Here is a 25,718-nt window from a genome sequence, read left to right as displayed (position 1 = left end):
TCCCATGGTTGATTCATTAAAATAAATCTTAAAATAATAAAACTTTACTTAATTAAGAATTTAGCTGATTCATTCATTAACATTCTCTAAGAGTCCAGCTATATTTAACATTCAGCCTATAATAGTTAAATATTTCTTCTTCTTTTTATTTTACTTGTTAAATTGTTTCTTATTAGAGAGTGGAGGGGAGGGAAGTTTGCAAAAAGCCCAGAATTTAGGCCCACTGTAAAATAAGTAAATAACTACTAATCAAATAACAAATAGATTTTCTAAAATAACCTAATAAAAACCCCAAATAACCAAAATTAAACAAGCCTAAATCAAAATTTAGATTTAGGACACGGATTACAAAAACATCTAAATGGGATAAGTTTATGACAATTATACACTAACCATTACATCTCGCTTTTTTCTATTTAATATTCATAATATTTTTCTCTAATCAATAAATCGAATTTTAGTATCTTTCTAACACCAGATTTCTATTGTTGATCATGTTATATTAATAATTGAATGAAAATATGATTGGAAAAGAAAATATAGGATAAAATGATAATAGTTGGAGTTTTATGCTAAAATTAAGAAGAATTCAGTTACATTAAAAAAAAATCAACAATTCATATAAATATTTGAAAAATAAAAAATATTATAGTTTATATAAATATTATGCTTTTAATCAAACTAGTCGCCTTATCTAAATATTTATAGTATCGGATTCGTATCTATGACTTACTCTCACCGAGATTAGATTTTAGTCTGGCTCCTTTCTAATTGATTGTTTTTTCGAAACATAATTCCAAAAAGCCCTATTATTATTTATTTTTTATTCTTAATTAGAATCAAATATAAAAATATTTGATTTATTTTTTAATACCTATATAATATAAATATTTCTATAAGCACATTTTTGTGTGTTTTGAATTGTTGTACTTAATTATTTATGCAATTTGTTTGAATTTAAAAAAGAAAATAAATAATATTAAACTATTATTTGAAATAATACAGAGATGGAAAAGATTGATTGAATGATTTAATAGCTAAATTAAGAATCGTGTGCATGCATGTATTTAAGTGAACATGTGGCCTGGGTACAATTAATTAAGTTTGCCTATATATTTTGGTTCAAAATGAAATATAATTAACATCATGTGGATTACACTCAAGATGATGATGTTTTTGTTAGTATATGGTCGAATGACTCCAAATTGCCAACTTGTGTAAAGCCAAGGTAAACAATCTTACAAGTAAATATCGAGTTGGCTATAACTTTTTTTCTTTTAATTTTAGTCTATTTCAATTATCATATCCATCGCATACACTTATTTGGTAGCTTCTACATGTCACTACAGAATTATATATATATATATATATATATATATATATATATTATATATATATATATATATATATATTATGTATATATATATATATATATTATGTATATATATATATATATATAATATATATATATATATATATATATATATATATATATATTTATATAATATATGTATATAATATATATATATATATATATATATTAATTAACTTATTCATTTTTAAATATTCACAAATTTTGATCAATACTGATCTTATCCGGTACAATTATTAATTTTGATTTGTTACCTTTTTTCACGTTTTGAGTTTTTTTATGTTATAGTTTTAGGTAGTTTTAGAACCTCTTATTACACTTGTCACGTTAATGTTATAATTTGATTGTTTTGATATTTTAGTTGATCTATCGAGAAACATTTTTAAGAATAGTTATTTCATATAAATATGAGAAATGAAGCAATCAAACATAGTGAGCACCTCCAAGATTCAAGAATTTCTCACTTAAAAACATGTCACATTCTCTCTATATTTTATAAGTTAAGACCTCCTTAATATATATAGTGAATAATATGTTAAAACAAAATTAAAATAAAGACATATCATATAGCTAGTTAAGTAGAGCTAACAACCACGCCATTTAAAAACAATATATGAGCAATAAATTACACAATCCAATATATTGACTAGCTAATATTTGAATTGCACACAAAAAAACAAATACTTTAGACTAGTTTGATTCAACTGATAAGTGCAAATAACTTACGGAAGAGTAATAAGTCGTTACAATAGTAGTTTAGTTTATAATATGTTAACGCGTATAATAAATCAAACATAGTATGCGTTTAGCGATAAATTGAATAGTGTAAAATGAATAAAAAGAATAAACTGAAGTGAGGAACACAACTAGTGTTATCGATTTAAATAAGTTGAATAAATATAAGTTGAAATCAAACTGTGTCCTTAATTTATGTGAATAAAGACAAAGTAGTAGTGAGAAATAAAGCAAATTGATAGTACAGAATAATATGACTCCCGGAGAACGGTTAAGGATAGACGAAGCCATGACACAATCCTATGCTGTGTCGTGTTTTGCTGACCCCAAACCAAGAATATGTATGTATGTAAGTAACACTCATCTTTCTCTATCTCTGTAATAAATATTTGACCTAAATTATAAATATAAATTAAAATAACAGAGAGAACAAACAACAAATGTTGCCACATGATGCGGGCCTTTTGGAAGGGAGCGAGGGGGGAGGGGGCACTATGATTGTCCTTACTCTTGGCGGCTATTTTGTTTTTGTAAAACATATAACCCAGGGGTCATTTTGAAATTTGTTAACTCACCAAATCTGCATGGTTGACAACGTCACTCAAATTTTTTGAAATGTGGTCACCTTTTTTGGTTTGGCTTCTGAATTTAAATATTAAATTATTTATAAAAAAAAGACTTAAATATATAATAGAAAAATATAATTATTTTGATTTTTTTTGATTGATAATTTGATTGATTAATTAATTGTGAAGATAAGTAAAAATATGATTCTTTTTTAAAATTATTCAAATTTGATAACTAATAATAATATTTTTAAGTTCTTCATAACTAATTCTAATATTTTACATTATTAACCTAACAATTAATAATAATATGAATGACGCAATAAACGCATGATGACTAGTGCAATTTCTACCACGAATGGACTGAGCGACTCAATCCACGGTTTTATCCAACTTAACAAAACACCATCTAAAAAAAAAGTTGTTTTTTCTTCTAAACAAGATAATATCTCATAATTTGTACGAAAAATCATAATTAAGTTTGCATACAAATTTGAACATTTAGAAAAGTTCGGACACCACAATAGTTAAGTTTAGAATTCTGGAGCTAGAATATGCTTTTTTGCCCAACTTAATTATATGCAATTTTGTCCCACGAACAGAAGACAACATTCACCCTAATGCCAGTATAAAAGACACACACATATTAAAAAAAATGATATCTATAAGCATTATAGGTGATGCTTTATAACCAAGTAGGGTAAATTTTGAGCTAAAAAGAAAACCCCCACAAATAGTGACATGAGTGATGAGTTTATAGTTATGTGGGGACCTTCAACATCATCCAAATCTTAGAAATTTAATATTTCATATTGCATGTATATGTTTGTATGTGTGTATGTGTATTGTGTGTGAGAGAGAATGTGGTTTGAAACAAGTCTCTTATAATATGGTACAGCTTAGTTCGGTTTTGATTATTAGTCACCATTTTTTTTTATCAAAATTATCTATTATTATTTAAAATATTATATATTTTTATTTTAAAAAATAATAATTTTCTATTATACCATTTTGAGTCTTTTAACCAAATAACTAAATTTTTCATTGTTTCAATCCAAAAAATATTATTTAAACAATTAAATCCAAACATGGGCTTAAAAAGAATGTTGTTGCATCATTGAAGGACAAACAACAAGACAAAAGTCATCAATTTGATAATTAATTTCCCAATTCTCCATTTATTATTTTAATTAAACTAGCCTCCAAATTCAAGATACATAAAAAAATGAAGAAGTCATGAGGCACATTTGAGAAAAATCCAAGTTCTTCACAATTATTTTATGAGGGTCTCTGTCAATCCATCCATGGATTCTAGCTAGCATGAATATATATAATTCAGAGTTGTTATTAGTGGGCCATGTTCTTTAACCTTTTAATTGGATGTATATCTCCTCCTCATCTCCTTTCAAGAAAACCAGCTGCTCTCATGTAGAGAAGTGAATCTTCCACATATATCATTACAATACTTAAATCGATCATGAAATACCCAACTGTTATTTTTTATTATTATTTTTTGTAATATGAGTTACAATATCACGGTTTCTACCATCATCGTCCTGTGTGGATAGATAAATTCAGAATATGGGTTCATGAGTTTCTTTGAGAATTTGTGGTGTCTCAACTCAAGAAGAGCTCAAAAGAAAAAAAAAAATTGTCAAATCGATGTTAAAAGAGAAGATTATAACAAAATTAATGTCTAGGGTATATATATATATATCTTGTAGGTTTCTCTACCTTGATGGCTTGTCATTGTGTATCTTAGTTTTTCAATCATTTTAATGGAATGGTCGTGAACATATTAACCAATTAGTAGTGAATAATTCTTCATTTTAACTCGTGATATGTAACTATCATTTTTTTTGTGGCGAAAAGGAATTAGATAAGCTCTATATTATAAAAATTAGATGATCTTATATTAACATAACTATTATTCGTGCCAGCACTGACCTCTATCACTATCACTATATTAAGATTCTATCCGTACAACTCCTGAAGTGACTCTACCATGATCGATCAGTTTTAGGAGGAAAAAAAGACATAAGACAAGCTAGGAAAGATAGAGCGGGCATTTTATACTTTATTGATTCGGTCGTGGTCGGGGTTTAAGCAGCTTGAGCAGTTTTCTGGCGAATCCAGTTGGTGAAGGCCTCAAGAGTATGCATGTCGGCTCGATAGTGTTTCTGGGTGAACTCGAAGTAGGGTTGGCCAGTGAAGTCAGGGTAGATTCTAGGGTTCATATTGTCCACCATTCAGTTGGCGGCTTAACACCTTGTCCTTGCTAGGGCATAGGAAAAATGCCAATGATTTCCTAGGCATGGTGCTGTTCACAACTGCTCGGTGCAAGCAACTCTTGTACCGTCCATTAGACAAAGCCTATAATAAAAAAAAACATTATTAGTTATATTTGTAATAAGGTACAATTATTAATAATGGTTACTTACCATGAAAGTATCTCCTACATTGACAACAAAGGCGTTAGGGTTTGGGGTGATGGAACACCATTAATTCGTCCACGAAAACTTGGAGGCCTCCGATGGAATCTTGATGGAGGATTGTGGAGAGATGTCGGATCGCAGTGGGTCCCAGTGCCCAAAGTGAGCTCGGGTTTCTGCATGGGGGATAATAGTTGAGCCTCATGATGGAATCATTTCCTTCAAAGAAATCCTTAAAATGACTCTGTTTACTCCAAGGCTCATCCCCACAGCTCCATGATTCCTAGTGAAAGAATTGCTCATGCTTTGCAGTAATCTTCATTAACCCTTCTGTAAAACAACAATAGAACATGTGTTTATCATTAAATCTCTTTTACTTTTGTTTATGCGTTCTTTCGCAAATATAATCTCTTTGCTTATTAATATTGACCTTTTTCTGTTTAAGATTATAACAGTAAACGGTACTAAGTACTAAACAATTGTTGTTGTGTTATTATTGAATAAATAAAAATAATTTTACCCTATGTCGGTGAAACCTTCGCCCATGGTTTGAGTGAAATAGCTTTGAACCTCTTGGAGTCGGGATCCTCGGCGGAGTAATGATGGAGAGGGTTTCCTTCCAGGGCAACTTGGAAGTAAACCTTCCGGTGAAACTACTTGCATAACCGCAGAGCTCACCGACCTTCCTCTGAGCAAGCTGTTTGTCGGCGAGGGGGAGCTCGAAGAAGGTGTCCATGCACTTGTGGGCATCGGAGATGAGGCTTGAGTCGACCCCGTGGTTGACCACAAGGAAGAACCCGTGTTTCAGACAGGCTTCTCCGACCAGACGGGAGGCCTCAGCGGCTGCAGAGGGATCTCCGGAAAGGAAACCGCCTATGTCTACTAGGGGGACGATGAGCTCTTGGGCATCGGGACCGGGCTTTTCATGGTCGGGCCATATGAATTGAGAAGGGATGTTAAGCTCGGTTTTGAGGATGGATGAGTCGAAGGACTATGTTTGGATGTTTGTAGCTTCTTTAGCCATTTTTAATGGAATGATTTGCATGTAGTAGTAGCTTAGAACTTATAAGGGGGGAAGTAGGGGATAGGTATGGGTAGAGAAAAGCCAAAGGCAATTCATTGGAGCAATCGGGAAACAAAAATTGGAATCTTATAGGGAGTGGAATTATAAGTGAAAACATAATTAACTAATTAGGTTATATATGTAATAATGATTAGAGATGTTTGATTAATAGAAAAAATTATTATTATTATTATGATATATAATTGCCCTCATAAAGAAGGAAGGGGCCTTTTGATGGTGTAAAAGGTCCATTACTTGCTTGTCTTTCACCAGTGCCAGAAAAGCGGTTCCCAATGGAGGTTTTGTCGTTTTTCGGATGAGGAAGAAGATACAGTAAATGTATTTTAATTTGATCTTTCCCAATGGATTTATTGATCATCTCATTCATTTATTATTTGTATTTTCAATTCAAATTGCTTAGAAAGAGAGCTTGATCATGAATGTAAAAAAGGATTCAGCCATTATTAAAGAACTGAACTATTTAATAAATGATCCAACCATTGCAGAGAGGTCTGTAGTAAGTTTCATGGCTCTTCTGCTTTATTTTGTCTCGAAACATGTATCTGATCTTCATCGCCTCTCTTCACGAGGAGACCTTTCCCATTTACTCAAACTCTTCATGAATTATGACGACATCATTAACTTGTTTTCATTTTAATTATAAATAAAATCAAAGTTACTTTAAAATAAATAAAAATTTCAAAAAATTAATAATATTAATAAATGAAATACAAACGGTAAGACAAAAGGAAGGATCAGGATCTCCTTGCTAATTCAGATCCAATTGTTGATGAGTTGGTATCTCCTTGCTTTTATTAGTCTTAAGACAGTCTAATTGATTTATAAGCATTATTGCAATTAAAAACTCAATTCTTTCAGGTAAGTGTTAATAAAAGAAATAATAATCATAAAAGTACCCTCACAAGAGTGAAAATAACGAGCTAATTTAAAATTAATCATATAAGTACCCTTGAAGATTTAGATTCCAATATATACATGTTCTCTTGTTTTTTTTTTCTCTATGTTTTTAACTAAATCATTAATATCAATATTCAACCTAATTAATGTTGAAGGATGATTTAAAAAATAGATTGATAGCAAATTAATTTTTATTTTGAAAGGTATTTGCATACATTAATTTTGTATTATTTGTGTGATTTTTTTCAAAAATATAATGATTTTGTCGTTGTGCTTAGTCGTATGTATTACGAAGAGATTGAATCGACAGTTCACTTACTTTTGCATTGTCGATGAGTGAATAATATTTATAGTTTTTTGTGGAGTATCACTGGAATTCATTGGAGTAACAAATTAATTTTTATTATGGAAGATATTTGCATACATTAATTTTGTATTATTTGTGTGATTTTCTTCATAAATGTAATAATTTTGTCGTTGTGCTTAGTCGTATGTGTCACGAAGAGATTGAATCGACAGCTCACTTACTTTTGCATTGTTGATGGGTGACTAGTATTTGTGATCTTTTGTGGAGTATTACTGGAATTCATTGGGTGATGCCCAAATCTTTGGGTAGTTACTGAGAAATTTAGATTGATGCGACTGATATGACAGATCTACATATTTGGGTTACCATCTCAATTATTTTTTGATGGACTATCTGGTTTGAGAGAAATCGTTGAACTTTCAATGATCGTAGTCGTCTAATGCGTATCATTCATAATACTATTATTATGACCCTTTCTGAGATTTGTTCAGGAAAGTCAGTATAATCTGTTGGAGAGTTAATCATTTTTTTTTAAAATTTACGAGCTCGATAACTTATTGAGTTCGTAGTTTGGTAATACTCGAGAAATGACTTTTTACCCGTTTGAAAAACGATCTCTACTTTTAAATTTGGCTTTTGAAAATCAGTATTATAATGTTTTATTTTAACCGATTATTCTTCCGGTCTTAAACATGTGTAGTGCGTATTTAAATAAATATAGCAACAATAAGTTAAATGTTGATACTTGTTGTGGATGACGTTGATTAGAGAGAAAAATACTTGAAGAACATCAGTTTTTAAAGGTAATTAGGGTTTAAACATAATTCACAAATAAACTTTTATCAAAATATTTTGTGTGGAATATCCCAAAAATATTTAAAATCATTTTCTATTCTTTCGGGATTTTTAGAAAATGGTTTGAGGTCCCAAAATTATAAAAATAATTTTGGATTTTAAAAATTGAAAATTGTAACCAAATAGGCCTTAGGACCAGTGTCATAGGTCCTGGGTTCGTTTTATTAGTCGAGGCTAAAAAACCCTCGATCTAGGTGTAGAATCCTCAGTCGGGGTGTTAAGGCATCTCGGTCCTAGGCAAGAATTCTCGGTTGTGTGCTAGAATTTTCGGTCGGATGCCTCAGTCCTGGGTGGAAGTCATTGGTCCTAAGTTTGGGAGTTCTCGGTTGGGTGCGAGACTCCTCGGTCCTATGTCTGACTTCTCGGTCCTAGATGAAGAATATTGGTCGGATCTCTTGGTCCTAGCTAAAAAGCCTCGGTCGAAACTGTCGGTCCTCAAGAACATTAAAATTGCAGGTTTTATAATTTTGATGGATGATTGAATTCATTCATCCAAGGGTCTGAGTAGCTTCACAAAGTTCCCAGGAACATTTAGAACATCATCCTAAGGTATCAATCGACATGGGTGATTATCAATTCATTCAAAACAGTTTATGGCCAAAAGTTCGGGTTTTTGGTTTCAAGTGGTTTTGAAGTGTAAGGAGTTTGCCAATAGCTTCCTTATACTTCATATACTTGATTGGTACCAAAATATGAAAAATAGTTGTTCTAGTTTGAAAAAAAATGATTTTGATCAGATCGGGATGGACCAAACATAATCCAAATAGTTGTACAACATTATTAGAAACATGTTGAAAATATTTTTAATCTGTTGTTATTGAGTAATAACTCAAAAATAGAAACACATTTTTCAATTTTTAAAATTCAAATTTGGGCTTTTTTTGCTTGAGATTGATTGATCGATCTTGGCTTTCACAGAAAGCTCATAAATGATCCTAGGATTGATTTCCAATCAAAAATTCCAACAACCAGGCAACATACAAATTGATGAAAATTGAAATATAAAAATTTCAAATTCAAACTGAAAGTATGAATTAAATGGTGATTGGAAGCATACCAATGATTGAAAAACACTTTTTAGACTTTGGGGATGCTTAGATCTAAGTTGTATGACTTCATACATAATTTCAAAAAAATCCAGCAAGCTTGAGCTTAATGGCGGATTTTCCAGTAAATCCTGATTCGAAACTTGAGAGTGGATCTCTTGCTTCGGAAGTCGGTTGATACAGCCAAGTGGCTTGAATCATTCAAAATACATTTTTGGTATTTTGGCTATTCTTCCGGCTGGTTGTCGAAATAGGCATCAATACTGCCTAAATATATAGGGGAAATGGTGGAGTGATCATTTCACCATTCGAATCATCCAAAATGATGGACTAATGACAGAGTTTCATCTTTGAAAAGTCAAAGATGATTTTCGTCCTTATCCTTCCGACGATCGCAATGAAAAAGACAGTTGCGGACGAAACAACGTCGTTTTGGGTGTTGTTGACGAACACAAAGCGTTTCGTCAAGGCGCGGGCGTTCCGTGAGCTTTGTTGCGATTCAGCTAACGGAGCGTTAGTTGATTAGTTGTGGCGCGGACGCGCGTTCCCTTTGTTACATCGGATGACGCGGGTGCTTCTGAGGCGTTGGGATGAAAATCCAGCACCTATCCGATGGTCGCGGTTCCGGCTGTAGCAATAAATCTGTATTTCGGCTACACTCGATTACAAATTTATTTTTATTTTAAAATCTTAAGGGTTTGTTTGAAATTAATTTTTCTTTCATCCTTTTGGCTTTAATTTTAATCTTTTAAATACACAAAATATAAAAATAAATATGACAAACATTTTGTCAATTTTTTTATATTTTTATATATTTTGGGGTTAAATAAATAATTTTGGGAATGAAATGGGTAACACATTTCATCATAAATTATTTATTTTAATCCTTTATTTTTTTTAATCATTTTGAGATAAAAATGAGTACAACATTTATTCCACATAATTTTATTTATTTTACAAGAATCTCTAAAGAGAAACCCAAGTGTGTTTGAGAAACGAGGGATTGATCTTGATTTTATCCTTGATGATATTATAGTTTTTAATAGATTGAACTTTGTGTTTCGAATTTTTATAATCTAAATAATACTCTTGTTGAGGTGTTCCTTGCCATTGCGGGCGGGTTCTTAAATTCTGGGTAAACGAGTCAGGGTTTTCTGTTATGAAAACGGGTTAGAGTATAAATACTTTTTTTGGTATTTTTTTCTCATAACACAGTAAGATTGAGAGAGAGTCAATTACAGATCTAGGGTTTTCTGGTTTCCTTCTTCTTCTTGTTTTTTGGCTGATCCAGAGAAAAATATTGGGGGAGTTTTTGTTTGTGGAGTAGTCCAATCATTCCTAGTGTAATCACTTCTTTCATTTGAGAGTATGGCATGTAAGTTTCTATTATTGACAATTCTTTGATTTAGTGAAACTTATCCCTCCCGTGGACGTAGGTCAATTTTGACCGAACCACGTATATAGCGTTGTTATTACTTTATGCTATTTCATTTCTTGGTAATCTGTTTGTCGTTATAGACGATTTGGAAACCGATTTATTACAGGTTTGATTTCTAAAAAATCTGTAGTTTTATTGTTGCAAAACCCAACAACTCTCAACTTTTGATGGGTTGTTTGTTGCTTGTACATCATTTCCCAACCGTAAATGAGTTGAAGTATTTAGAGTTGTTTCTCTTTTGTTCAATAAAAAAATTGTTGAAACTAATATTTTATTTGAAGACCCGATGGTACTTAAACTAAATGAGATGATGTTTCTCACCGACATCATTTTCACTCCCCATATGTTACTTAAATAAATTCGTATTTTAAGTTGTCATTAAAATATTTCAAAATTGTTGAATTTTTTATTGAAATTTTAGTTTTTACAAATTTGTCATAGTATTTAATATCTAGATTCTCATTTTTTTTTTTTTTGATTTTTTAAAACTTATTTAGGGTCAATTTAAATTTTGAACTTCTTCTTTCAAAATTTACAAAACAATATTTTTAACTTAAAGATCTAACGTGACATTTATGATACTATTTCAATTATATGTCTTTTAGTATATATATATATTTAAAGTTTTAAATTTTGAATTGGGGATTTTGTTCTTAAATTCGATTTAAGATTATTTTTTATTTATTCTTTTAAAAATAAAATTATAGATTGTTTTTAAGGATTTACAAGAAATTTGATTTAGAATTTAATGTTTTGATTTATTAAAGAGTTGAGCTGTTGGAACAAGCTATGAATGAAGGATGGTCGGAGAATTGCAAAATAAAAGATGTCAGAATCGTTGGTGAATGAAGGATGGTCGGAGAATCGCAAAATAAAAAATGTCAGAATCGTTGGTGAAGACAAAGGAGAACGGACAAATTAAAATGGAGATTGAGAACACAGAGAACTGTTCCATACTATCCTATATTCTTTCTAATATATATATATATATATATAGATTAGGAAATCACACCTACAATACAGAGCTCCAATTTGACCATTAATATTTACATATAACCTTTTAATATATTAGGAAGTCATATTCTTTGTCATAATCTCATAACATTGGTTGAATTTAAAACTCCCTCTAAAATCGTCAATTACATAGACAAAGAATAAATAGTTTAATCACATTTTTAGATGTTAGATTTATTATGAGAAAAAAAAATTGCTTATTTATTACTTCATTGTCCATTTTTCTTCAAAAAAATTTGATATTTATTTTGGATTGTTCTTAACTTTAAACATTATTTTGTTACATTTGTAGGAGTTATGGACTCAATGGAGGTGACGTACTACCCTTATATACGAATTGAAAGAAACGTTTCAACTGAGATTTTAACTACTAAGTTGCAACATAAGTAACAACTTTCTTTTTTATTTGAATGATTTAACCTTTGTTTTTAAAATAATATTAATTTTTCCATAATTTTCAAGTTCACAAGGAAAGGAAAGACCAAACAAAAATGGAAAAAAAAGATGGATATTTTGGAATAGAGCCAATGATAATGCCAGAGAGTGCATCAAAATGCAGAGGAGATCCATTTTTATGTAGGAAAGAGACAGAAAAATGAACCAACTTTGAACTATTCATTATTTTTTGCTTCCCTCTGTTGATATTGGAGAGAGTATTATTGATTGGGGTCCTCTTACTTTGTAAACACCTTCCTTGCTTATTTATTAGTTCCTAATGACATTAATAATGTATAATTGACCCAAATTAAACATCACTCAAGTCCATGGCCATGTGTGGACTTGAAACGGATCAACTCATTGGATTTCTATCACACAACACATAATTAACACCTAATTTTGACCTTTTTCTATTACTATTATTATAAACAAATTGAAGGTCAAAGGCACTTATATATTCAAATACTTCCTAAATAGATGTTTTTTCACTTCCAACGTTTTTAAGATCAATTATTGATCAAAACCACCTATGAAATAGTTTTAAAGATTAAAACCCCACTATAGATAGCTCATCAGTGAAGTCATGGTTGTGGGGTGTTAAGTTACCTTCCTAAATTAAAAAAAAATAATAATATATATATATATATAAATGGAATGCCACATCAGCAAATCAAAGTCACATGACCCTTGATCAGCCATGTCACACTCTACAAACTATTCATTCAAGGCTTCCTTTTCTACTCTCGAAGCATCACATGGCTGGCTCCATCTATAATTCATAGAATCCATTTGTAATGATTTTACCCATATATATTATCAATACAAGATCAAGTACTGCTACCTTCTTATATACTAACAAAGCATCAAAAGACAATCAAATGGCTCCACTTGAAAATATGCATTTTGATGGAGTTTTAAATCCACTAGAAATGTCTATAAATGATTGATGTAAAACACAGTAGAAAATTCGATAGAAAAACAACAAGATCTGGTTTAATGAAAGTTGAGTATACGTTCAATCAAGCTCAAACTGAGACGAAGAGACAACAGTATCTGCAGGCAAATATTTGAAATCTTTAATGTCTTCACAAATTCATCTTTGTAACACATTTTTTTTCTGGATTGAAATATTATGTAATAAAGTAAAAATGCTGGAAACTAGGATATAATATATTTTTTTAGAAAGGGTCTGATAACATATCAAAATCCTGAAAGACAAAAGAGGTTTGGATGCATCATGAGTTTCTAAAAACAGTAAAGGTGCATGGTGGTGCTCATGATGTATAAGCTCAACAGCAGCCCACATTGCTCTTCTTTATCCCACCACTTCTTAACCCATTAACCTGTGGTGGGTCTCTTTTTTTTATATAGATTTGGAATTTTCGGAAATATGGACACACAAATCAGATACATCTTTCCTACTTGCTCTCAACAAGGCCAGACGAATTTTAGAGAGAGAAAAAGAAAGGTAATGTTTTGATGGAAGTAGCTGTCATGTTACATTAGAAGGTGTACAACAAAGTGACTGCTTCTAACCCACCCCCCATATGTTTGTGTTCTTTCTTTTAGTACTAAACCCTAAACTAAAACTATAAATAAATAAAAGTGGACCACATATGTTTTAACAATTAAAAGAAATTAAAAAGAAAAATTCGTTACCGGGTCAGATGGGATGAAGTAGGGTGAAACTGCTTCCAGTGGATCTCTTCTTCCATCCATGATGATGATCATCACCTGTTTCAACAACATGAGTCACCCCATATATATGGGGTTGGTGCAATAAACAAGTGGAATTTGACAAACTGGCATCGAACTCAAAAGTTTCTTCAACTAGCAAGTTGCGTTAAACACAAATCATCAAAAAAAAAGGGAATCATGGAAATCTCCAAACAGTATTCCACATAACATGAAATGAAGTACTATTGCTTGAAGAGAAACTTTCAAACTCAAAATGATGAATAATGGACAATAGTAATAAATAAATAAATGTATTTCTTCTTCTTCTACTACTACTGCTGTATGATCATCACCAATAATAAAATCTTGGACAAAAATCTCAATCTCAATCTCAATCTCAATTAAACTGAACAGAAATGAAATTAGTTAACTGGTTTACATGAACCCTGTTTAATGGAAAGTAACAAGTGTGAATGGAAAAAACTGAATATCTAGATCATAAGGGAGATTTGTGATCAGTAAAAGACAGGGCTAGGTGGGTGTGGGGGAGAAGAGACAGTAGAGTCCGCAGTAGCAGCAGCAGCAGCAAGAGGCAACTAACATGATGGTGTAATGGTCACAAATCCCATCAGACAAAATGGTGGGACAATTGAGCAAATAACAAAATAACAAATCCCATGATGTTGATAAACCCATACAGTTAGGAGCAGAGGAGTTCTTCATGTCACACTCTCTTCTCAAAAACTAAGGACAAAATAATCAAACAGTTCCAATACATGCCCTAGTCTTTCTTTCTATCCACTAAAAGGTGGCTTACTTTCTCCTGTCTGTACCATTATTATTTGTTGGTGGGTCACATTTCCATTTTAAATGTTTATCAATAAAATATTATATGGGGAGCAGAGATAATCTCAAGTGATTTTGGTTTTGGATCCATCCTTTTTTCAGTGCTATAAGTAGTTGGTTTCATGAAATATGGTTTCGAAAAACATCTTTGTCTTCATTCTACAGATTTTACCCACCCCTATCACATTGTCTTCTCAATATATTTATATATATATATATATATATATATATATATATATTATTAATTTCCATCTATAAACTAAATATATATATAGACATATCAATAATGCACCAGTACTTTTTTCACAAATTGTAGTAAAATCATGCATAATAAAGTCATGTTGGAGTTAAATCATCAATGCACTTAAAATCCAACTAATTGGATAGTCATGTCTCATAGAAGTAGTACAGTAGCAAAACTAAATCATATTGGGGATAGTCATATCTCATATACATAATCCAACTAATCAGTATCTAAATGAAATCAGATACTGCTAAATGTACAGGCTCGTTCACTATGGTGAAGTGCTCAAAACTCAAAAGAAGGAAGGACCAACTCAGTTTCTGCCTAAGGCAATGACATAGGAAACTTGCTATTGGACAAATCAATGTAGTACAAACCTTTACAAGTAAAGCTGGTGATGGCATCCTCTTATCCAAGTTCAACATAAGGATGTGGGCATTCTGGACCCCACCCATTAGACAACTTTTAATGCTAACTTCAATTCACAAATGCACAAACGCAAAGCATTTAACTCATAATTGATCTTATCTGGAAACACCTTCCAAAGTTTCTCAAATTCAAATTAAAACTCTTAATATAAACCATTATTCACAGTAACTGTTTCTCAAATTTCAAATGAATGGATATCATAGAGGAAGTTACTATGTCTTGATTTATGTGTTTAGGAACATACTTAACCGCATTGGAGAGCCACAACAAAGTATTCTAACCTCTAAACTATAATATATTGTTTAAATAAAAAAATAAAACAGCATTACACATAATTTACATGATATGCCTTATTTCCTTTGAGCTAAGTAGCACAGTTTGCAACTGGAACTCGGCAAAAAGAATATGTCGTAGAAATCAAACATATGAATGAAAAAGTAGAGCATCCAACCTACAATGCATTATTCAGCTGAAGTGACTCAGGCAAGAGGATAAGATAGCATATGTTAATCTGGTCTATGTGATGACGGTTGGCTTCTCCCTTCCAGTAAATTCTTTCAGCTTAGACACAGACAGCGCCAAATCTAGAGGTGAAAGAAATAATCAAATATCAATATATATATATATATACTGAAAAAAGAGAGTTATACTGAAATAAATCACTTGACTAACCTATCAATGGTTTTAATGCAATTTGGGCATCTATATCATGCTTAGAAGCATCTGGCTCAAATTGTTCAATATAGATTCTAACAGTTGCACCAGCTGAACCAGTTCCCTGTAAGACATGTAGAATGGAGAAAATAAGATATATAATTAAGTTGTAATAATCCTGCAATAAGGCAGAGTATAAACTTAGAGCTTGTTCGATGTAGGGTATTTTTAAGTAACCCTATTTTTTCGGGAAAGAATCATTGTTTGATGAAAATGTGGATTATTTGGGCTAAATGACTAAAATATCCTTTGTATCTAATATTTAAAAAATAAAGTAAGAGTAATTTGGTATTTTGATTGATGATTTGAATGATGAAATGATTGATGATGAGTTAAAGGGTTATTTGGATCCTCGTGAGAGCGGATAATAACAAAACAAAATCTCAATTTTCACTTACTGACAAACGAAATATGATTCTTGATCCATCACTGAAAACAAATCGGACACCCTGCTTTGAAGCCACACTTCCATCCACCTGGTGAAATGCATATACATTAAGTTAAAAAGGGATCCAGATTCTAAAACCATGATAACAAAAAAACACTTGGAATTTGCAACCAGCTAAGGAAGTTCTATTAACTTACTGGGTCAGTATATTCAAAGTCATCAGCAAATTGAAGGGCGTAGCTTCCTGCAAATTTTACTTATTTAGCTACTATTATTATCATGTATCAAGTAATGTCTCAGTAGAAAGAAGGGAAAACTAATAATCAAACATACCATACTTGTCACCAGACTTGCTTTTTGAGGCCAAATCCCTGAGATACTCTACCATTTTGTTGGCTCCTTCAGATTCGCATTCCTGGTTATGAATACATTGAAAGATATGATTACAAGTCTGGAAGTAATCATTCAAACAGGTGCTTGTGGGAACCCGAAAGATACCATCTCCTATAATGTAAGAAATGAGAATAATTAACATACTCACTTCATAGTCATATCTAGAAAAGAAATTTCTCCCATAAGTAGCCCAGTGCTCCTTGACCACATCAGAAACAGATACAAGTTTCTCGCCTGGTTTCGTATCCTTATTTCGGTGTGCGAGTATTGAAAGCCAAGCCAAAACAGCCCTTCCAATTGCACACATTCAAATGATCTATTAGCTTTATGTTACTTCAAATATTTTTTAGCACATATCTCAACAACAAATTGTCAAACTATGTCCAACATTTCCTTTACAGTTCTGCATATTACAATCATGAACGGTATGCCATATTAAAACCTAAAGTTTATGATATATTAAATTAGGACCAAAAGTTTAATTGCATGATAAATTATATTAGAGTTTAATAGTGATTTTTAACAGTATTAAATACCCAAACTGGCTGGTGGTAATAAATTAGTCTACAATTTAAAATCTTTTGTCTACCTAAATCCAGAACTAAAATTTGTTTTCCTCAAAGAAAACTCAAATTTCTAAATGATTCAAAACAATCGATTTTGTTATTTCAACTATTTTTGTTTTAAATGTTGTTGCTATGGTTATTGCCATTGTAGTTAATGTTGTAGTTGTTATTATTTTGGATATACTTTTTCAAATAATGAATGAGCATTTTTAGGTTTAACATATATACTGGTATTTAAATAAATTAGTCTACAATTTAAAATCTTTTGTCTACCTAAATCCAGAACTAAAATTTGTTTTCCTCAAAGAAAACTCAAATTTCTAAATGATTCAAAACAATCGATTTTGTTATTTCAACTATTTTTGTTTTAAATGTTGTTGCTATGGTTATTGCCATTGTAGTTAATGTTGTAGTTGTTATTATTTTGGATATACTTTTTCAAATAATGAATGAGCATTTTTAGGTTTAACATATATACTGGTATTTAAATACTACCAAGTTGCACAGTCACTACTAATGATGTTAATATTAGTATTCCTTTTACTAATATTTACTTTTATTTTTTATGAATAATGAGTCAACTTTGTATATATGAAACGTTTATGAACACAGGGAACAAACATTTTAACAGGAAAAGAGAAACAAAAAAGGCATAAGACAGACACTATACAATGTAAGTTGGATTCATTTCAGGTCAATGTAGTCCCTTCCAGTTCAAATTCCCTTCTCTTTTTTTTCTAATACTATTTTTTTCTAACGAAGGAAAACTAACATGACACCCCACAGCCATACCCCCACTTCAACTCAATGCGCTTCCGGATGGAATCGAACCCGTCTAATACTATTGTTGTTGTTACTATGGAATTATTATTATTTACTGAGCCTCAAATTATTGAACATAAGAATTCTTTAGAGGACCCGAAGTCTTATTTGGATTTTCAGCAGAAAAATATAGAGTTTAATATTTCTCTATTAATAATTACTTGATTTGAACACCTTATAAATTTTGAGTCCCATTTTGAACCAAATGAACTTTTGAGGTCCTGATTTGAATATCTCGTCAAACTAGAGTGTCTCAATAAATTTATGGCCTTCCAACATTCAAACTGATACATGAAGTGTGAACATAAAATACATACCATATGCCATCTTTCTCACGAATGTGATCTGAACCAGTTCCAAAACTCTCTTCCCCACATATTGATAGTTTTCCAGAGTCCATTAGATTCCCAAAGAACTTCCATCCCGTTGGAACCTGATAACACAAGGCAACTCGTAAGTCGTAACCAACATACTCCTCATGACCAAAGACCCGAATAAACATAGAGACATTTCACAATCAGTTAAATTTGTCTCAAAAACATCCACACATTAGTTAATGAAGTGATTAACCTCAAAGAAAGGAAGATTTAGCTTCTGGGCAACGCAATCTAGAGCACCACTTGTTGGCATTGAACGAGCTAAACCCTGTGAAAGAGGCAGGACAAGTACTCCTTCATCTTTAAGTCCAGTAGAATAGGAATACAAAAGATGAACTACAAGTTTACCACCTTTGGGCCAGCTCGAAAGTATGGAATGGCGTCTTGAGCATTAGCTGCAATAATTGCAACGGAATCTGATGGGGTTACAAAAAATTCTCGACCAAGGACCATGTTTCTATCACCGTCACCTGTTTGAAAATGGAGATAATATATTTATAACTGAGAATTTGGGGATTTAGACTTCTGTTGGGTAACATACCATCACTTGCAGCACCAAAATCAGGTCCATTTTTGTCATACATGATGTTGACCAATTCTTCAGCATATCTATCATGAAAATGGAGGGGGGGGAAAGCAAACTTCAGTTTTGGTCTAACATAAGGCCATATGATCCAGAAGCACGAGTTTCTTACGTAAGATTCGGATCTGGATGACCATGCCCAAAATCTTCAAGAGGCACTCCATTTGTAATTGAATCCTACAAAATAATAAATTTGTGAGCTGATTTTATTGAACTGATACAATTATTTTGTACAACGACATTGATAAACATACCGGGCGAGCTCCTAGCTTGTCCACAAAGATAGGTTTTGCATAAGCACCAGTAACTGCATGCATGGCATCAAATGCAAATCTGTGGCAATCGAAATACAATGCAGTTCACAATCATGTGCCTTTTAAAGCCTTATATTTTCAAAGAAAATAACAAACATAGTGCTTTTTTATATTTATTTAGAATGAACTCAATTTTTTATCCAACTATAATAAATCCAACATATCTCACTATCAAATGTTGTCAGGCGTGACATGCCAAATTTGGTATTTTTAAATGCAGAAAGCAAGAGAACCAAAATTTTCAGTTCTAGAGAGCAAGTTGCAAGATTTTACCATTTCAATGCTAGTCCTGTGATCATATTTAAACACTCAACCAGACGTCTAATTTATCAGTTATTTGAAGAACAGTGTGATATTCCTCATTTATAAAGACATTTTGGATAGTCTGACAATATATTTTAAGTGATTATTTATATTATAATAATGGATATCAAAATCAATCTATATCCTTTAAAAGGGCCACCTTAGTTCCCTTCCTTTTTGACTTGAGCTGAAGCATTTCAAGAATTCAACTTTTTGAGAGAAGGAACATATTTTTCTTGGTTGGATTTGAACTTCTTAGATATCTTTTTCTATTAGTCTCATTCACAATTTTATTTGATTCAACTGTGTTCATTGTTAGAAGCCTATTTGGTAAATGTTACTGTATAAATCAGTTTTAATTTGAATTTAGTAAATAGTTATGAAATATAATCTTGACGTTTGCGATGGTGTAATCCAAACATAGAACAAAAATGGTCATTATTGAAACAGGGTGTTTAGGGGTCCATATATATTATGTTCTTGTACCCTAGTTATGTTTTACAAATTATGTTTACAGACTCCATATTCTTTTTGTGCAAAAACTCCATTTCAACTATCTAATCTTGGATGAAAAAAGAAAACCCTGGTTTAATTTAAGAAATAATGTTGGCCACAGCAGCCAAATCAAAAGGACATCAGACATACCCAAAATCTGATCTTGAAAGAAGATTTTTGATAAGTGAGAAATCGAATACATCCTGCAAAGAATATAATATCCTTCAAATAGTGTTGTCATAGTAACTACTAGAAGACCGTAAATCAAATCATTTTCATTTACCTCCATTAGCTCTAGATAGTCAGAAACTGGGTCAACGACTTCAACTGTGAAGTTCCCAAACTTGGTAACTCCAAGGCGAGAGAGATCAACATCTGGGATATCTGCCATCCTAATTTCAGATATCTAGAAAGACCTTATGTCATGTTGAGTTTAGAAACAATAGTTTGTAGTAGAGCATTTAAAGAGGTTATAGAGTTTGCATTTTTTAAGTAGCAGTTAGAACTAAAGAGAAAATGGGTGCACCTATAGCTAGAAGTCAATGCCAGTAAACTAAAAACATGAGTGGAAGGAAGGATGAAAGCACGATTAATTGTCAAAATAGAGCAATGCAACCTATGTTAATGATTGAAAGAAGAATATCTACTTGTATCATATGGAGTAAACATAAGGCCAGTATTCATGAATAAATAAATGACATGGAGCCCAATTTGGAAGCACTAATAATTTATGTTACTGTATCCAGATCCAAATGATAATTTTTTTGAATTTGTCTGTCACTATGTTTAGTTTACAAACATAATCTCAGTTAGATAGTTTCTTGATCCATAATTTTTGTATCCATGTGTTTCCAAATGGGGCAACATGTGTTTCATATGCTTTATAAATTTGTGGTGTCTAGTAAAAATCCAGCATAAGTAAATTTTCCTTGAGGTGTCTGTCTTTCACAGAAATTCACCAAACTCTTTTAGCAAAACATAAACTAGACTCTTGAAGAGAGATGTGCATGAACCAAGTGCCCTAGATGCAAGCCATAACAGGAAAGCACATACAGTTGTAGAATCTATCTCATGCTTTTATAGGTTAGATATTTTCTAATATGTGAGTGTATATGGAGATTCTCTGTGGAAAAGGGTGATTGTGTCGAAATTTGCCTTTGATGTTAGTCAATGGACATCACAGTCGGTCTTTAGGTCTCTCAGGTGCAGTTTGTTAACTATTCAGCTCAGTTTTGGGATGAAGCTTTTATCAGCTCGAGAGTTGCAATAGGAAATATCAACCGTGCACTCTTTTAGAAAGACAGATGGAGAGGAGAGGAAACTTTGTCTTGGTGGAAAGGTTCCCGGCCTTTTATAGGCAGCGGCGGATCAGCATGCAAAGGTGGTATGTTACTATCAGGAGGATGGACGGTGAGAGATGGCCTATGGAAGACAATTATGTTACTATCAATTGATGGAAATTTTAGCCAAAGTAAAATGTGGAGATGGGAATGATGAATAGTGTGGAGGAAAGGTTTGGAAATGATGTCAATCAATGCTTTAATCAAATCAACTGAGGGTAAGGGACGACATCCGGTGGAGGATGATATGGAACCGGTTTACCACAACTAAGGCTTATTTCTTTTGTTGGTGGTTTTCGAGGGTGCGTTTAATGTGGAGATCAAACTTAAATACAAAGGGATGTCATTGGCAAGTCTATGTTCACAATGCAAATTAAACAAGGAAAGTTTTCTCCACATGTTCAAACGGTGCCAGGTGGTTCAAAAAGTTTGGGAGTTGATCCTTGAAAATTTTAAAGTCACTTAGATCCTTCTGGGTCCTTATGCCACTTCTATGTGAGTTGGGTGGCACGATCAGTTATGGGGTAAGGAGAGGAAGACCAGGGCAGCAATTATAAGGAAGTTTGGGCAGCAATCATGAGGAAGATCCGGGCAACAATATTCTTAATCATTCTTTGATTCATTGGATCACAAGGAACTGATGTAACTTCGAAGAAGCACAACTGTCAGACGCCTAATTTGGTTCAAGGTGAGAAGTGTCCTACCCAAGTATGTGGGAGCATTCTGTATAGAAATCTTGAAAATCTTTTGATATGAATTCTTGTTTAATTCATGCTGTCTCATGTAGTGAAATAATTGGTCATGTAATAAGAATCAGAGACTATGGATGACATGTGAAACGTATCAAAGATTTTTACCCACTTTGAGATTCTTAACAATGAACTTCAATATAGGATAATTGGAATAAACTTACAGAAAGTGTGTTCCCATATATCTTGTCAGTAATCGATTCAGGAGCTGGTTGTCCACTGCTGTAATTGAACTGAAAATCAATTACAAAATATTAACACTGTGTCATATCACAAGATAAAATCAATGGTGTTTGAATCAATCTATGAAATTAAAATAGACCACAATATACAGAAATCTTATTTCATTTGTTTACTTCACAAAATTCAAGCAATTACCATCAGAGCAGAATTTTGAAGAGCACTAAATAATAAATCCTATGTATATCCACTCAGTATTTTTTAGAAAATTAGTGAAGACATCTAAAATGACAATTCGCGTGTTCAAAGGATATTTCTGATCTTCAATTTCAATATTCTCAAGTTTTATCATGTTAAGCGAAAGAATTCAGGAATTCACCTTGATACCCCAATCATATTCTGGGCCACCCGGATTATGGCTGGCACTCATTATAAATCCACCATTAGCCTGCAAATTCAAATTGGATATGTATACTAAACATTCAGGAAAAAAACAAGTCCAACAACACATCTAAAGCCGAAGACAGAGAAAAAGAAGAAGGCTGAAACAGAATTGCACCTTTCTCTTTCTTATTACAGCAGAAACAGCTGGTGTCGACAATATACCATCCCTGCAAAACTGAGTTTCATATACCAAACCACAAGAAAATTCACAGAGAAAAAACAGTAATACAAAATGTGAGTCCCACAACAGTATTAGCTGAATGCAAAAATAGACAATTAACAAGAAACTCAACTCTCTTGCACGTTGTTGTGGATGTGGATGTAGATGTTTGTCTAGTAACTACATTGACTAAACTTCAAGCACAATGAGCCCATTTTGGATTTGTTGAATCTCAATTTTTGAATTAACTCTCACATATGTCAATATCACCTACATTAGTCATTCTTACTCATGGAAATATTAAAGGGTGGGATGGCTGTTTGAACTCGCCAGTATCAAAGCACCGAGATGGAAACCAAAGTTTTATTTTATCTTACATATGCAGTTTTAGATACTAGAACATACGTCAAATTAGGGGAAAAACTCACTTCCCAACCAATACTTTGCCAACACCATTCCCAGCTGAAATCTTGATTATTGTCTACAAATTCCCCACAAAGAAACCAAATCCATGTAAACAAACAATCTAAATGAAAAATCACAATCTGTTGACAAAATAAAGCTTACTTGAGCAGCTTCTTTGTTAAAATATCTACCGTCCCCTCCTAATACTAACAGCCCATTCTTGTAATCCTCAGGTGGTAACGAATTGAATAGCGCCTTTCAAAATGAAGATCAGTTACAACTGCATTTAGCTAGAAACGAAAGAAAGGTATCCATCCAGTTCCATACCTGAATCCAGTTTCCGAGATAATTTTCTTGGATAAACACTTTCACCTATCAACAGATACTAATAAATACACTCCTTCTGAATAAAAAAATAAAAAAAATAAAAAACTGCTAGCATTAATATAAAGCACAAAAGACTAACCTTCTTTCTAAGGCCGCTAGTTCCAGTTTTTTGGCCGTCAATCGGTTTCGTTGGAACTGAAACGACCTAATCATCATACATGCAGATAAAATAGATATACGTAAGGTATATAAATTAAGAAAATCGTGTGCAGAGCGCGTTAGAAAGCCAACCTTGATGCCCTGAGACTCTGCTACTGTGGTGGAAGACGATGAAGATGAAGGAGTCGAAGGAGACGAAGATGCTTTGACGGTTGGCGAAGTGGCATTGCGAGTGAAGTTCCTGGATGATAGATTGGGAAAAGGAGGTGCATGAGTGAAGAGAGAAAAGGATCTGATCGGAAGAGTAGGTTCTCTGGAAGACGATGAAAGGTTAGCCGATAATAGAAAAGCGGTATCCAACTTCGCCGAGAACGCCATGGATGGATTGCTGGTTGGTTACTCCAGAGTTCAGAGCTTATAGAGAGAGATAAAAGTGAAGATCTAGTCTAGTATAGTGAGAAGGGAGTGGTAATATTCGTCGGGTTTTGACTGAGCCGTTAAGGAACCTATGGATGACACGTGGTCTTGCTTATCGGCTTCACGTCATTCTCTCCCTCTCCTTTTTTTCTAGATTTGTTTTTTTCTTTTTTCTTACCCGCTATTTACATACCCCAACTTTTCTTCTTTTTTACTCTTTCTGTTACGTTTCACGTGATTCACCCCGACTTAACTCTTTTCATTATTGGATTTTTTTTAAATAATAAAATACATTTAAATGTTAATCATTTTTTTAATCTTAAAATATATAATATAATAAAGTATCTTATCAATATTATTATAATATTATTAAAATGTTTAGATATTACAATAATATTATCATATTATTATATTAATTTTTTTATATGTATAATTTAATATAGTTCATACATATTATATATAATTTATAAATATTAAATTATACATTTAAAAAAATTAATATAATAATATGATAATATTATTGTAATATCTAAACATTTTAATAATATTCTGAAGCCATGAAGGTTAATCATTTTTCATTATATTTTAATGTTTTATTATATATATTTTAATATGTTCGGGTCGGGTCCGTTATATATAATATGTTCTGAAGCCATGAAGGTGTTGTTTTTGAGCCCACAGTAATTTTATTATATTTTAATGTTTTCCTTCTTTTAGTTATTATTGCTTTCAAAATTTGTTTACGGTTTTGTTTTTCAGCTCATATCTGGTTAGGCCTTGTATGGTAGTGCGTTTTAAAAAAAAAAACAAGAGAGAAAAAATAAATAATGAATGATGATTTTGAGAAAGTAATAATTATTTTTAGTGAAAATATTTAAAAAATATTGATATATATAAATAAAATAAATAATAATAATTTAAAATAAATAATATTTTAGTATTTGAAATAATAAATTTAGTGATGTAATTAATAAAAACAAAGTAAAATGATGTTTAATTTGTATTAGGTTTTTTTTAAATTCATACCCAATAAAAACCGGTTCTTTAACTTTTTTTTATTTTTTTTTTATTTTTTTTTGTTTTATGTACTCTTTTTTGACTTACAAATTTCATTGATTATATTATTTTATTTGTCATACAAGTGAAACGATGTGAATCATCTATCACCATCAAACTGGTGTTTTTTTTTGTTGCATTTACTT

At 31.9% G+C, this 25,718-nt stretch overlaps 2 protein-coding genes across 4 annotated transcripts; both read right to left on the bottom strand.

Annotated features, from left to right (window-relative positions):
• Positions 1-4,550: 4,550 nt before the first annotated feature.
• Positions 4,551-15,406, bottom strand: LOC124925187 (gibberellin 20 oxidase 1-D). The gene is given in 14 exon segments (XM_047465157.1): positions 4,551-4,923; positions 4,925-5,046; positions 5,115-5,180; positions 5,182-5,229; positions 5,231-5,283; positions 5,286-5,348; positions 5,351-5,374; positions 5,377-5,435; positions 5,626-5,677; positions 5,680-5,709; positions 5,712-6,096; positions 13,844-13,918; positions 14,389-14,457; positions 15,329-15,406. Coding segments are annotated over 14 exon segments (1,272 nt in total). The 3' UTR covers positions 4,551-4,775.
• LOC124927241 (phosphoglucomutase, chloroplastic) lies at positions 13,050-24,552 on the bottom strand. 3 transcript variants are annotated; one of them, XR_007098398.1, is made up of 24 exons: positions 24,232-24,552; positions 24,080-24,145; positions 23,941-23,985; positions 23,776-23,868; positions 23,637-23,689; positions 23,164-23,215; positions 22,984-23,052; positions 22,589-22,657; positions 20,619-20,741; positions 20,486-20,538; positions 19,478-19,556; positions 19,336-19,400; positions 19,182-19,249; positions 18,992-19,110; positions 18,834-18,908; positions 18,581-18,696; positions 17,024-17,165; positions 16,816-16,897; positions 16,680-16,726; positions 16,493-16,570; positions 16,053-16,158; positions 15,832-15,964; positions 13,844-13,918; positions 13,050-13,237 (listed from the first exon to the last, which is right to left on the bottom strand). XR_007098398.1 is itself a non-coding variant. In XM_047467627.1 (22 exons), exons 1-22 carry the CDS (start codon positions 24,475-24,477, stop codon positions 15,897-15,899), a joined length of 1,914 nt encoding a protein of 637 aa, XP_047323583.1. In that variant the 5' UTR covers positions 24,478-24,552; the 3' UTR covers positions 15,581-15,896. The 3 variants fall into 3 exon arrangements, 1 of the variants encoding a protein (XP_047323583.1); XR_007098399.1 differs by having other exon boundaries at positions 15,836-15,964; XM_047467627.1 differs by lacking the exons at positions 13,050-13,237; positions 13,844-13,918 and having other exon boundaries at positions 15,581-15,964.
• Positions 24,553-25,718: the final 1,166 nt, after the last annotated feature.

The sequence above is a fragment of the Impatiens glandulifera genome, chromosome 2, assembly GCF_907164915.1.
Source record: "Impatiens glandulifera chromosome 2, dImpGla2.1, whole genome shotgun sequence".
Lineage (NCBI taxonomy): Eukaryota > Viridiplantae > Streptophyta > Magnoliopsida > Ericales > Balsaminaceae > Impatiens > Impatiens glandulifera.
The sequence above is the reverse complement of the archived record's forward strand: the minus strand, read 5'-3'. Positions and strand labels throughout refer to the sequence as shown.